The sequence below is a fragment of the Plutella xylostella genome, chromosome 14 (assembly GCF_932276165.1).
Source record: "Plutella xylostella chromosome 14, ilPluXylo3.1, whole genome shotgun sequence".
NCBI classification, from domain to species: Eukaryota; Metazoa; Arthropoda; class Insecta; order Lepidoptera; family Plutellidae; genus Plutella; species Plutella xylostella.
Genome location: NC_063994.1, coordinates 159177 through 172579, shown reverse-complemented (window position 1 = coordinate 172579; position 13403 = coordinate 159177). Strand labels below are relative to the sequence as shown.

General features: G+C 42.1%; 1 protein-coding gene across 1 annotated transcript in view; it reads right to left on the bottom strand.

Annotated features, from left to right (window-relative positions):
- The window catches only part of LOC105395508 (E3 ubiquitin-protein ligase TRIM33), a 31191-nt gene that overhangs the window by 13323 nt on the left and 4465 nt on the right, over positions 1-13403 (bottom strand). Inside the window, exons 4-13 of the mRNA XM_048625514.1 lie at positions 13230-13344; positions 4798-4912; positions 4030-4140; positions 3547-3695; positions 2967-3129; positions 2012-2156; positions 1510-1691; positions 1176-1193; positions 655-775; positions 93-308 (exon numbers count right to left, since the gene is read on the bottom strand). Coding sequence (XP_048481471.1) covers positions 93-308; positions 655-775; positions 1176-1193; positions 1510-1691; positions 2012-2156; positions 2967-3129; positions 3547-3695; positions 4030-4140; positions 4798-4912; positions 13230-13344 — 1335 coding nt within the window. The remainder of the gene's footprint in view (positions 1-92; positions 309-654; positions 776-1175; positions 1194-1509; positions 1692-2011; positions 2157-2966; positions 3130-3546; positions 3696-4029; positions 4141-4797; positions 4913-13229; positions 13345-13403) is intronic.

Below are 13403 nucleotides of genomic sequence, written 5' to 3'. Positions count from 1 at the left end.
GTTCTGTGATGCCTTCGTATTCACAGTTGTAGTAAGACCGTAAAGTTGTTAAGTATTTTACACCGTGTATTATGTATTTATATGGTACTAACTCTGCTGATAATGATAGTTCTGCTGCTGATGATGCAGGTTCTGCCGCGACGCCTGCAGCGCGCGCGCGCCGAGCCCGGCCTGGCTCATGGCGGCTTGAGACAGGCCCTGGGTGAGGCTGGCTTGGGTCAGCCCCGCCTGGGATAGACCCTGGGTGAGCCCGGCCTGGGTCAGCCCCGCTTGGTTCAGTAGGCCGCGGAGATTTAGCTCGTTCATACCTGCCAGGAAAACAAATATTTTATGACGAACTGTTTCGAATTATGGCAGATTCTATAGAATGTCATCGAGTATTTTAAGTTAAGGTTCTTATAAATGACGTCACATAGCACAAATATAGCCGAGCCGGCAGGGTAATTATGTATCTATAAATTTTATTGACGGTAGGCGTTTCCGTTTTCGACTGTCCAAATCACAAAACTGCGAGAGCTTCGCCGACTTTGAATAGATAACAAATTCTCCACTAGGTAGGTTTCGCAAGACCTGACTCTTCTTATTTAGATTTTTATTATTCATAGCTTGTCGGTGATGATGAGAGCTGGACTAGAGTATGTCTGACTGACTCACCGTGCATGTGTGGGTGCGTGGTGGACGTCACATGCGGATGTCTCAGCGCCGGTGGGTTGCGCCGCATGTGCAGTTGCATGTTGAACTGCGAGCCCGAGCCCGAGCGGTGCGAAGCGAACGACTGCAAGGGTAAATAAGGATATACATATATACACAACCAGTATTTTAGATCTGCGAGTAAGACGCCCGGGTAGCTAGGAAACAGAAATAGAGCAAAGAGGCTAGGATAAAATCACAATAGAAAGAGAATAGTAGAAGATTACAGGCTCAAGGTATTTTGCGCTAAAATAAAATAAACCTAAAAACTTACGAACCAATAGGTACAGTCAGCTGCATAAGTAGCTGTACACTTTTGTACCTTGTCAAACTCAGAAACTGCCTAACATTGTCGTTTTTTATGTAGCTAGTTTGACAAAGAACAAAAGTGTATATCTACTTATGCAGCTGACCGTACGCCCGTACATCTATTACTAATTAGAATTTCATTTGTAGAGATGATCTGTATTATATTAAACACTGACCTGATACCGCGCCAATGTCTGACATGAAACAATTTACAATAAAAATGAATTACTGTGCTACGACCTCTCGTTCTCTTATTGGTTTATGCTTGGTTTGCCTTGGTGGTACATCCACATTTCTTTTTAACATGTAAACTGCACCCAATCTTAATCTCTTATTCCCTCCATCCAAAGGTTGTCTGGCAGAGATCGCTTTTAGTGATAAGACCGCCTTTTGTACCCTAATGAAGTTACATTTTGTAATTTTATTATTCTTTTTCTGGTTTACAAATAAAATGACTATTCTATTCTATTGTGTACTTTACTAGCAGTAATTTTTACCACGTATCCTCACCTGTTGCATAGCGGCATGTTGCAACGCGACGACCGCCGACTGCTGCGCGGGGGGCGTGGCGGGGTGCGGGGGCGCGGCGGGGGGCGCCGGGGGCGCGGGGGGCGGGTGGTACGGCCCCTGCGCGCCCCCCGCCGCGCCGTCGACTTTACCGTCGACGACTATGGCGCCGATTGTTGATAGCACTGCGGGGGGTGTGGGATTAGTCATCATGTGTAGTGGAGCAAAGGTGGTAGTAGCGTAAGAATAAAGAAACAAATGAAAATGGCAGGCAGACTCATAATTATCTGCGCGAACCTAACTCGTTTATGTTTTCAGTTCCCTTAGAGTTACGGGGAAGGCTTCAAAAGCCTAGGGCTACACGGTTCTTTATCGAAGAAGGTGATGGTTAACTGTGAAGGTGACTATATCGCGATTTGCCATAAATACGGCGCTGTGATTGGTAAAACGCACATTAAACGACGTCGATAACGAACCCCAGTAGCCCCACCAGTTCCTAAAGTACCTTTAACGAGCTCGGGCAGCTTATCCAAGGCCAGGCTGATCCTGACAGGTATGTCGGGGTTGGGGATGTCGGCGCGGCGGCTCTTGATGCGGTGCAGGTGTGCGCAGATCGCTCGCTTGCTGTAGAGGACTGCCGTGTCGCTGCCCTGTGGAGGGAGGGTGGATGAGTGGGGGTAGGCTTTGTGTTGTTGTGTATACTTGTCGTATAGAGCGGTAGAAATTATGTCAGTTTGAATAGCTACAGCAAAAACTGCATGGTGGAGATATTATGGCACGATGCAAAATTACGGCTTTCCATTGGAGCGGATTAAAATGAGAGTGATTTGGAACATCAGCTACTTTGTTATTGCTTTTGTCTGCGCTAGGCTTAGACTCTATAAGATGCATTCCTCTCCATGTTTTCGACGTAGCGAAGGCAAAAACAATCCACCACCTGGTGCGGATGGACGACTCCAGATTGCCAAAGTCTGTCTTTTACTCTGAGCTGTCGAATGGGAAACGGAGAGTCGGAGGCCAGCACTTACGGTACAAGGACGTACTGAAGCGTCACCTGGTATCGTGCGACATATCTTGTGAGACGTGGGAGGAACTGGCCCAGAACAGACGCGAATGGCGAAATGCAGTCATGAAAGGCACGGTCAATTTTGAACACGCCCGGCTCCAAGACCTTGACACCAGACGCCAGCATCGGAAAGCTCGCCCAAAGCCCACCTACGACTACACATACAACTCAAGTGGCCAGCTCTTCTGCTACACCTGCCGAAGAGTATTCAAAACAAAGTTCGGGTTTGCCAGCCACTGCCGAGCACACGCCCGGATCTAGCTCGGTGTCGCCGTCGACGGATACGTCGTGGAGGACATCATCACGTTTGTAGGAGACTTCCAACCCCATTTTCCCTCATCCAAGGAAACCTCTGCTCTCAATCGAATGGAGTCCGTTCGGTCTGGTGGTCTACCTGCTCTAGCGAGGCGGTGACGGTGCTGACGCAGTGCTCGGTGATGCTGGCCAGCTGCTCCAGCGCCTGCTTCTTCTCCGCGAGGGTCTGCTGCTTGGAGTCGCACACGGCGTTCAGTCGGAGGACCAGCTGCTTGCCGCGCGTGTTGATCGCGTTCGTCAGTCTGGGGACACGGATACGATTAATTAGCTGTACAGAGTTTTAAGTAAAATGGTGTATAGTAAGACGAAAGGATGAGACTCAAGGTAAAGTGGTATATCTATAGCTGTTTCTTAACAAGGTAAGTATTTCTGTAATCTTACAAAATACTATCATCTCTATTGTTGTTCCGTGAGGCAAACAGAAGATAGCACAACGGGCAACGCAGGCTTCTCGCAAAAGCGAAGCAGTTTCGTGTAATGTATGTGGTATGCACTCACGTATAAAGGGTGTCCCATTAGTCAACGTAGTGGCGGTAGAATGCTATACTAATTTTCATTCTAAGCAACATTTTGTACTTGGAAATATTTAAAAATATCACCATCTACCGGCATTACGTTGACTAATACGACACCATGTATACTACAGTACTACTACTAACTTGACGACGGTGGAGGTGATGTCCCTCACGAGCGCCTTCTTCTTGTCCGCTATAAGGGCCTGCCTCTCCGCGATCACCTTCATGGCCGAGCCCAGCAGGACCCGCTTGTAGGACACTTCGGACAGCAGGGAGGAGATGTTGCAGCGAGCCTGGGAATGTACATATTATAATCAGAAGATACATAAATAGGCGGGAAGGTAGCGACAGTAAGCGTTGTATGTGCGTTCTGCATATACCCCTGACAAACATGCCATAAATATGCGTTAAAGTGAAGACGGAACGCATCAACGCTCAGTCGTCGTAACGCACACACAATGCTCATATGGCTTTCGCTCTAAATAGTGAAAAATATTGACAACTTTGAGGGCCTTGTCACAACTTCAAACACTATCAAGAAGCTTTAAAATGCTTGTAAATGTGTAATTAAACATTCTGAACGGCCGTAAACGTGCTTTTATCAAGATTCTCAGACTAGAAACATACCTGCGCGGCCATCTCACTGCTGAACTGGTACTTGTGGTCGCGGTGGTGCTTCAGCTGACAGTCGCGGCACGTCAGCCGGTCGCACGTCTCGCAAAACAGGGTTAGACGCTCCTGTGAATGGAATAAACATTAATATTCAAATAATTTTGTTAAATCTTTGTATAGGGTAAAAAAACCACCGACATGGGCTGACTCAGCTCGTCGTTCTGAACCACTTTTGCTCCACGAGTAAGTCTCTTTCAGCTTCCTATGGTCTTTTAAAAAAACATTAGTCATATACATAAACGGATTAGAAAACTACGTGATAATATCATAAGTGAGCTGCAATCTTCAACATCTACCATACCGTCAGCCAGACAGAAGTCTGACATCAGGGATCCAGGGAGCAGTGGATCTAGCCGCTGAAGCTAATGCCGCAGTACTCTAGGGGAGTGGCCTCAGGATGGTAAGACTCTTCCCTGATTTCCTGAAAGATGCTGGAGCTTTTAATATTAATATTAGGTAGCTGCTCCCGGTTGCTGCATCGGCAGCAGTCGTTAAGCCTAGTCAGAGCCTTCGGGCGGCTTGAAAAAATCTGACAGTTGGGTTGCCCACTTACCCACAACTCTCTCAGCACAAGCTTGCTTGTGTTGGGGTCCACCAACCCGCACTATGCCAGCGTGGTGGACTAGGCCTAAACCCTTCCTACATTGGAATCCTACCCGTGCCCCAGCAGTGTGGACGTGATGGGTCGTGATGATAATACATAGGTATAGTAGAGCTATAGACCTGTGGATGCTCGGTGCAGTAGATGTCCCGGGAGCCGCCCGCGCCGGCCGCCGCGCGCTGCTCCTGCAGCGCCTCCTCACGAGATTTGATTGTGTGCTCCTTTGTGATCTTCAACCTAAGGAGGGAGAGGAGGGTTAGAAGGGGGGACCATGATTGTAATGTTTTAACAGGTTATTCTTAACAACTTTTGGAAATACCACATCTTTTCCACTTTTGCGACAGCCTGTAGGTACATTTTTCAACTGCAAAAGTACTTCTTTACCTTTTATAACAACTAAAAAAGCAGTTTAGGTGCCTGGTTATAACAGAACGTGATTTACGTAATATTTCTACAATACGTGACAATTACAATTAGGGCTTTTTTATGTTTGTTTAGCACGATTTTCATTTTTACATAGTGTTAGGTTTCATTATTCAGAATATAAATATATTTTCTAATTTCATAATTCATTTATATTTTAGAAAACATCAATCCATTTAAAGTTTGTGGCAACCGGAAATTATTACATCAACAGTTGCTCAATGTTGTCTTTCAATTATTTTTATTATTTTAAAAATTATTAAATATATTTATGATGAATTTTAAAAACAGCCATTTTGTTCAGAAGCTTCGCCGGAAGCTGACAAACTAATAGTTGTTCGCAAATAAAATAAATGCGACGGATATCCGGAGGAGGACATAAATATGAAACGATCGGTCAGTTGAGGCAGTATTGGTTAAGGCATCGAGCTGTGAGGTCGTTTGAGGAGTGACCAGAGGTTCGCAATAATATAAGTTATTTTGATTATTATAAGTGATTGTAATAATAAAGTGTATTGTGTAAAAAGTGTGTTCAGTGAAAATATACCTCCACCGTTGTGGAACGTGGACACCTGGTGTTTTATGTTATACTTCAGAAGTGGTAAGTACCTGTTGCTTTTACATAATTGTGCACAAAATTTAACAAATTTAGTAATTTAGAAGATGTCTAGGTTTGTGAATTTCAAAACCTAAACCAAAACTTGGTTAACAAAATCAAATAAAATCACTGTCGGTTGCATAATTCAAACAAAATTTTATATCCTCCCACTCTCTATGTTACTCCAGTACAGTATCATCGGTTCTTGCTAGCCCGTTCATATCCTATTATCATCCAAGGTAAGCATGCTTAAAATAAAATACGATTGTTATGAGTATTAAAGATCGATTAGATTTTTTTTTTTAAATTACTTCCTAATAATAACCTAGTGATCTACTAGACCTAAGTTTTCTGTTTAAAATAATTAGAAATAGAATTAATTGTCCACAAATTTTGTCCAGATTTTTTTTGTGCCTCGAAGGCTTCCCAGACACCCAATAAAACCTGAGGTGTCCGCCTCACCGTAATACAGTTCTCGGTTTTAACTCTGCCATTCCCAGGTTAAGCAGATTGTTAAATAAATGCCTAATTAATTTAAAAATAAAATTAATTTCACAATCAATTAATATTTATTATCCTAAACTTTTAATTCAATTATTACTTTATTTTTATAATGAGTTTTATAAGTAGCCACTAAATTGTCGATTTGTTTAAATTTTGTGCATGCACTGTTTACCTATAATCGTTTGTGCATCTAGTTTGTATTTTATTATAGAATTGTAAAAGTGTTGATGTAGGTAACAAATATTGGTGAACCATAATAAATAAATATTTAAAAAAATATATATGTTAAGCCATTGTTTAAACATATGATATCTATTCCCTAAGGCTGGTTTGGGGGTGCAAGGGGGAGTGAAAATCACGTTATTTTTTCGATTAGATGCGTGGTTTCAGAGATATTTCATATTTTGTAATTTTAATTCTTACCCTATATCTTAATTTTGAATTTATCCCAATCTTGGTCGTCACATGCCCGTGACCTCTGAAGGGTTAGACAGGGGCACCAAAACAACTAGGCTCATGGTTTTGTTGGCAGGGGTCCTAATGGGGTCATAATTTTATTGATGACGTATTTACATGTATTTATATTTTTCCGAGGGACGGTGAGATGCAGAATGAAGATAGATCGTCCCTTCGTCGGTTGGATACTCCAACCCGTATGGGGTCGAGACATTCGAGAACTGGAGGCAGGCGCAGCCGCAGTCCTAGCCGGCGAGGTGACTCTCCTGTACTTCGCCACCGGAGCCGTCAGCGCAGTACACAGCGCGACTACGGTAGGCTGAGAGAGCTGGAACGTGACCTGGACAGGCAGCGCCAGCTGTTGCGTGCACGTGAAGACGACATTTACCGAGAGCGTAGCCGACTCAGACAAACAGTGAGTAATCACCGAGAAGTTTCTACTACACGTAGCGTTAATAATGAAGCACAAATGCTTTCTCCACAAACCCAAGACAAAGAAAGGGATGGTGGTTCTGAAAGCAAAAGACGTCGCTTGGACGATCGGAATAATTGTGCGCAGCAGAAAAGTAACACCGAGAGTCCAACGTATACCGCCAGCGATGTCGTGAATATGTTAAAATCTTTTAAGCAAGTACCACCTCAGCCCTCGACGGCAACCGCACCCATTCATTCCAACATCAATCATAATAACATATTACCAGAGTTTAATCCGTCTGCGAAAAATCAGCGCATTGATATGTGGCTGAGGAAAGTGAATGAGTGTGCCACCGTCTACGGCTGGGATGGTAGAACAACTGCTCACTACGCTATGCAGAAGCTGCAGGGATTGGCCAAATCCTGGTATGAAAGCTTGCCCTCAATCCTTTTCAACTGGGATGAGTGGCAAGAAAAGTTATCGAACGCTTTTCCATGTGACCAAAATTATGGCCAATCCCTGGAGGAGATGTTAAAGCGTAGGAGCCGCTTTAACGAACAAATAGAAGTGTACTATTATGAAAAGTTGGCTTTGTTGAACCAATGCGGCATCGATGGGAAGCGCGCCGTAGAATGTATCATACACGGTTTGAATGACAGAACAATGCGTACTAGTGCCAATGCTTTAAATTGCTCCCAGCCAGAACAATTGCTAAAATTTCTTATGAGCACAAAAGAAACTTTCGTTCAACCTTTTCAACGCGCTCAATTCAGACCAAAACAAAGCTTTGAAAATGCTACAATCAGTAGCAATAACGCAAACAACAATAAGAATTTACCAGCTACGGAAATTAACCCCACAAACTTTGCGAGACGTATAGTAAACCCAGGGTCTTCTGCTATCTCTAGTCAAATGCACTGCTATAACTGTAACGGTAAAGGGCACTTGTACACGAAGTGCCCAAAACCGATTTATAGATGTCACCACTGCAACAGAATGGGTCATAAGAGTGAGGATTGTTTTAGAAAGCCTGTAAAAGCTGTTGTAGGGGAAACAGCTCCTAAAGTATTGTGACTATCTAGCAATAGTAAACATTCGTCTTCAAAATTTCGCAAAGAAGTACTAATAGGAGACATCCCAGTAGAAACGTTTATTGACTTTGGTAGTGAAGTGTCACTCATAAGGCAGTCGACTGCAAATAGTTTAGGCCTTGCATATGGGGTTAAATCTATAGCGCTAAAAGGATTTGGAAATGAAATAACTCAAACTCTTGGTAGTGTTACGATAGATATTTCAGTAGATGGTGTTAGAGCTACAGTAGAATTTCAGGTAGTACAGGATCAATTATTAGATGTACCTATGCTTGTCGGCCAAACATTTACTGAGCAAAAGCACGTCTCCGTTTATAAGGACGCAGAAAAACTTAATTTCTTTAACGTTAGTCATGAGATGCCTTTTCCTGAAACTGAGATTCAAGACGAAGTAAACTGTGTTAAGGTCGTTTTGGCTGGTAACATCGATCTGATTGGTCTCGCATGTATCAAAGCAATTGTTCCAACACAGACTGGTGATACTATTTTACTTGATACCAAAATCATAGGAAAACCCAAACATCAAGTTATAGTTTTCGGTGGGGCTTACCCTGTGAAGGAAGGCTTTGTACATATTTATGTCGCACCTGTCACTGATAGTTGTAAATTAGAGCAGGGAGTCGTAATAAGCCGTGGGGCTTATGTTAAGTTAGTGAGACAAATCGTCTCTCCATTATCGGATCCATTAAAAAGTTCGAAAATTGATGAGAAAGAAATTATTGTAGGAGACACTGTTAATGACTTGCAGCGTGAAAAGTTATTAGAAGTGCTAAGAAGGTACAATCACTGTTTTGCGTCCACCTTAAATGAGTTAGGGTGTACTAATGCCGCAGAGATGAACATCGAAGTAAATAGTAAACAGCCAGTCGTTTACAGACCTTATAGGTTAGCACACAAGGAGAGAGAGAACGTACGAGAAATGGTTAAGGAAATGTTAGACGCAGGGATAGTAAGAGATAGTGTGTCAGAGTATGCGAGTCCTATTATTTTAGTAAGAAAGAAGGATGGAAAAATGAGAATGTGTGTCGACTATAGAATGTTGAACTCTATCACCGTGAAAGAACGGTACCCAATGCCGAATATAGAGGATGAGATTGCAAGGTTATCTGGTCAGGCATACTTTATTACTTTGGATTTGACTTCAGGGTATTACCAAGTGCCCATCTCAGAAAAATCGAAACCATTAACATCTTTCGTTACCCCGGATGGCCAGTATGAATTTAATCGCATGCCACTCGGGCTAGCTAACGCTCCAGCCATTTTCCAGCGTATGATGAACAAGGTTTTAGGAGCAACTCGTTATGATGGTGCTACAGCCTACATTGATGATGTTTTGATATATGGAAAGGATGTTGAAGAGTGTCTTGGCCGATTAGATAAGGTTCTACAGATGATAGAGGCAGCTAACCTGACCCTGAACTTGTCAAAATGTAGGTTTCTGCGGGATAGGATTGATTATTTAGGCTACGAGATAAGTGCAGCTGGAGTAAGGCCAGGTGAAAAGAAAATTCAGTGTGTTGTTGATTTCCCTCGTCCCAAGGATCAACACACCGTAAGACAGTTCCTTGGTCTTGTAGGCTACTTTCGAAAATTTATTAAAAATTTCGCTATACTGGCGCATCCCCTGACCAAATTGCTGGCTAAAGATGTTTCATGGAGTTGGGCAGATGAAGAAGAACATGCCTTCCAGACTCTTAAAAGTAGATTAGTGGATAGGCCAGTTCTTGCTATTTACGATGTCACTGCCGAGACAGAGTTGCACACCGATGCAAGCAAAGTAGGTATTGGGGGAGTTTTGTTGCAACGATCATGTAGTAGCGACCCTTTTAGGCCAGTGGCATTTTACAGTCGCAAGACATCTCCAGAAGAAAAACATTTTCATGCGTATGAACTGGAGACATTAGCAGTCGTATGCTCGTTAAAGAAATTTAGAGTATATGTATTAGGTCAAAATTTCAAGATTGTTACAGATTGTAGCGCTCTACGATCTACCTTCTCGAAACGAGATATTATACCTCGAGTGGCACGATGGTGGCTTCTTATGCAAGAATTTCAGTTTACCATAGAATATCGACCGGGTAAGAGTATGTCTCACGTAGATGCGTTGTCCAGAAATCCAGTAAGTGATGACGAGACTTACAACGCCTTGGACCAATATCCAACAGTCATGACCATCAATAGTGAGTATTGGTTACATACCTTACAAATGGGCGATTCTGAGCTAAGTAGGATCCGTGACGTTCTTACTACGGATATAGATGCCGACCGGTTAAAATATATCAGGGATAACTTTCTAATTAAAGACAACAAGCTGTATAAATTTATTGACGGAGATCAGGATAACATTCGCTGGGTGGTGCCGAAAGGTGCAAGGTGGCAAATTTGTCGACTAAATCATGACGACATAGGTCATTTTGGAGTAGAAAAAACATTAGAGCGCATAAAATCCACCTACTGGTTTGCTAAAATGGCCAAATTTGTCAAGAAATATGTTAATGCATGCATTGAATGCGCCTACGCTAAGAAAGATGGCTCGTCTAAAGAAGGTCATTTACATCCCATAGAGAAAATAGACATTCCATTTCATACTTTGCATGTGGACCACCTTGGACCTTTTGTCCGATCCAGGCAGGGTAATTCATATTTGTTGGTAGTTGTCGACGGATTTACCAAATTTGCACTAGCTAAACCGGTCCGTAACACAAAATCTGAAAGTACTATCAAAGTATTGGACGATATATTCTGTACATTCAGAGTACCCGACCGTCTGATCAGTGATAGGGGCACAAGCTTTACTTCTCATGCGTTTAAAAGATATTGCCTCGATAAGGGTATAAAACACGTACTAAACGCGGTGGCTAGTCCTAGGGCAAACGGACAGGTTGAGCGTTACAACCGCACCATCCTAAATTCACTGACAGCTCAAAATCTTAACAGTGATGAGAGGGATTGGGATGTTGCGGTTGGTAAGGTTCAATGGGGGCTCAATAACACGATTCAGAAAACCACAGGCAAGACTCCGACGGAGATTTTATTTGGGACATGTATGAGCGCGGAGGCGAATCCAAGACTTAATGCGCTACGACAGGAAACTAGGAAAGACGACGATGTTACCACAGTTAGAGAAAATGTTAAGGACAAGATAGATATCGAGCAAGAAAAACAAAAACAAAGTTATGACAGAGATAGGCATCCAGCCCGAGTCTATGCAGAGGGAGAGTTAGTAAAAATAACCAAGACAAATTTTCAAAATGAAGGAAAAAGTAAAAAACTGCTCCCAATTTACGTTGGTCCCTATCGAGTCATAAAAATATTAGGTAATGACAGGTATAGAGTAGCGTCTATACCTGGGCTAAAGGGAACAAGAAATAAACGACAAACAACCGTAGCCGCTGACAGAATGCGGCCTTGGGTCAACATTGCCTCTTTAGAAGTAGATGAGTCTAATAACTCTGACAGCCATAGCGAAGGCACTGAGAATGAGGATTAACCTATTAATATAAAATTAGTTTTGTCAATTAGTTAAGAGTGATTTTCTATAACAAATGATACATTGTAAAAGTTGTTAATTATTACTGGTTTATCTATGTATGTACCTACATGGTTTAGCGAGGAGTGACCGCGACCAAATGATTTGTTTATTGTAAATTGTAACTGTATGGTTTAGCGAGGAGTGACCGCGACCAAATGATTTGTTTATTGTAAATTGTTACTGTATGGTTTAGCGAGGAGTGACCGCGACCAAATTATTTGTTTATTGTAAATTGTTACTGTATGGTTTAGCGAGGAGTGACCGCGACCAAATTATTTGTTTATTGTAAATTGTTACTGTATGGTTAAGCGAGGAGTGACCGCGACCAAATGATTTGTTTATTGTAAATTGTAACTGTATGGTTTAGCGAGGAGTGACCGCGACCAAATGATTTATGCATTGTAACGACCAAATGATTTATGCATTGTAATGGCTTAGCGGGGACTGCCCGCGCCAACGAATTGATTTATTGTTTTTTTTTTATATAATTAGAAAATAATTGTGATAATAGAAATATTAATAAAACTCCATAATAATATCATATCAAAATAAATATTTAAAATTTGATAAAAATATTACTGAATAAGTTCATTTAAAAATAAAAATAGATTAAGAAGTTATTATCTTGTTAAATTTAAGTAGGTATTAATGTAATTTGTCCTAATAGTGGCTCAAGTGACCGAGTGTTAGGTTTGCTTTCGGTACCTAACGTTCAATTTGGTGTATGAGGACATACACGCTATCAGGATGGACGAGTGTTAGGTTTCATTATTCAGAATATAAATATATTTTCTAATTTCATAATTCATTTATATTTTAGAAAACATCAATCCATTTAAAGTTTGTGGCAACCGGAAATTATTACATCAACAGTTGCTCAATGTTGTCTTTCAATAATTTTTATTATTTTAAAAATTATTAAATATATTTATGATGAATTTTAAAAACAGCCATTTTGTTCAGAAGCTTCGCCGGAAGCTGACAAACTAATAGTTGTTCGCAAATAAAATAAATGCGACGGATATCCGGAGGAGGACATAAATATGAAACGATCGGTTAGTTGAGGCAGTATTGGTTAAGGCATCGAGCTGTGAGGTCGTTTGAGGAGTGACCAGAGGTTCGCAATAATATAAGTTATTTTGATTATTATAAGTGATTGTAATAATAAAGTGTATTGTGTAAAAAGTGTGTTCAGTGAAAATATACCTCCACCGTTGTGGAACGTGGACACCTGGTGTTTTATTTTATAATAGTAAGCTACTTTACGTGAGTCATAGTTAAAATTCGAATGAGAAATCAATGCGAAAACGCTAATTGGGATGACAAGCGTTCCGTACTCACGTATTTACATAATTATATAGGGTGTCCCGTAAACAGTGTACCAAGGGAAAGAGGATGACTCAGGGGATCAGTCTGAACATCCTTTTCCGTTGGTCAACTATTCCCGGGACACCCTATCTCTATTCTGTTCTCCGTGGAGGTGACTATTCAATAACTGACTGGTTGTCTGGAGCACACTGCGGCTGTAAGCTCACCTCTGGTGCGCCTGCACACAGCTGGTGCAGATGTAGTCGGCGCAGTCGGTGCAGTAGGAGGTGGCGGGCGCGCCGTCGCCGCAGCTGTTGCACTGCTGCGAGCCCGACACCGGACCTGACACATCAGGAGGTTATACTTCGATGCAAGGAAAAAGATCTTGGGAACGTAGGCAT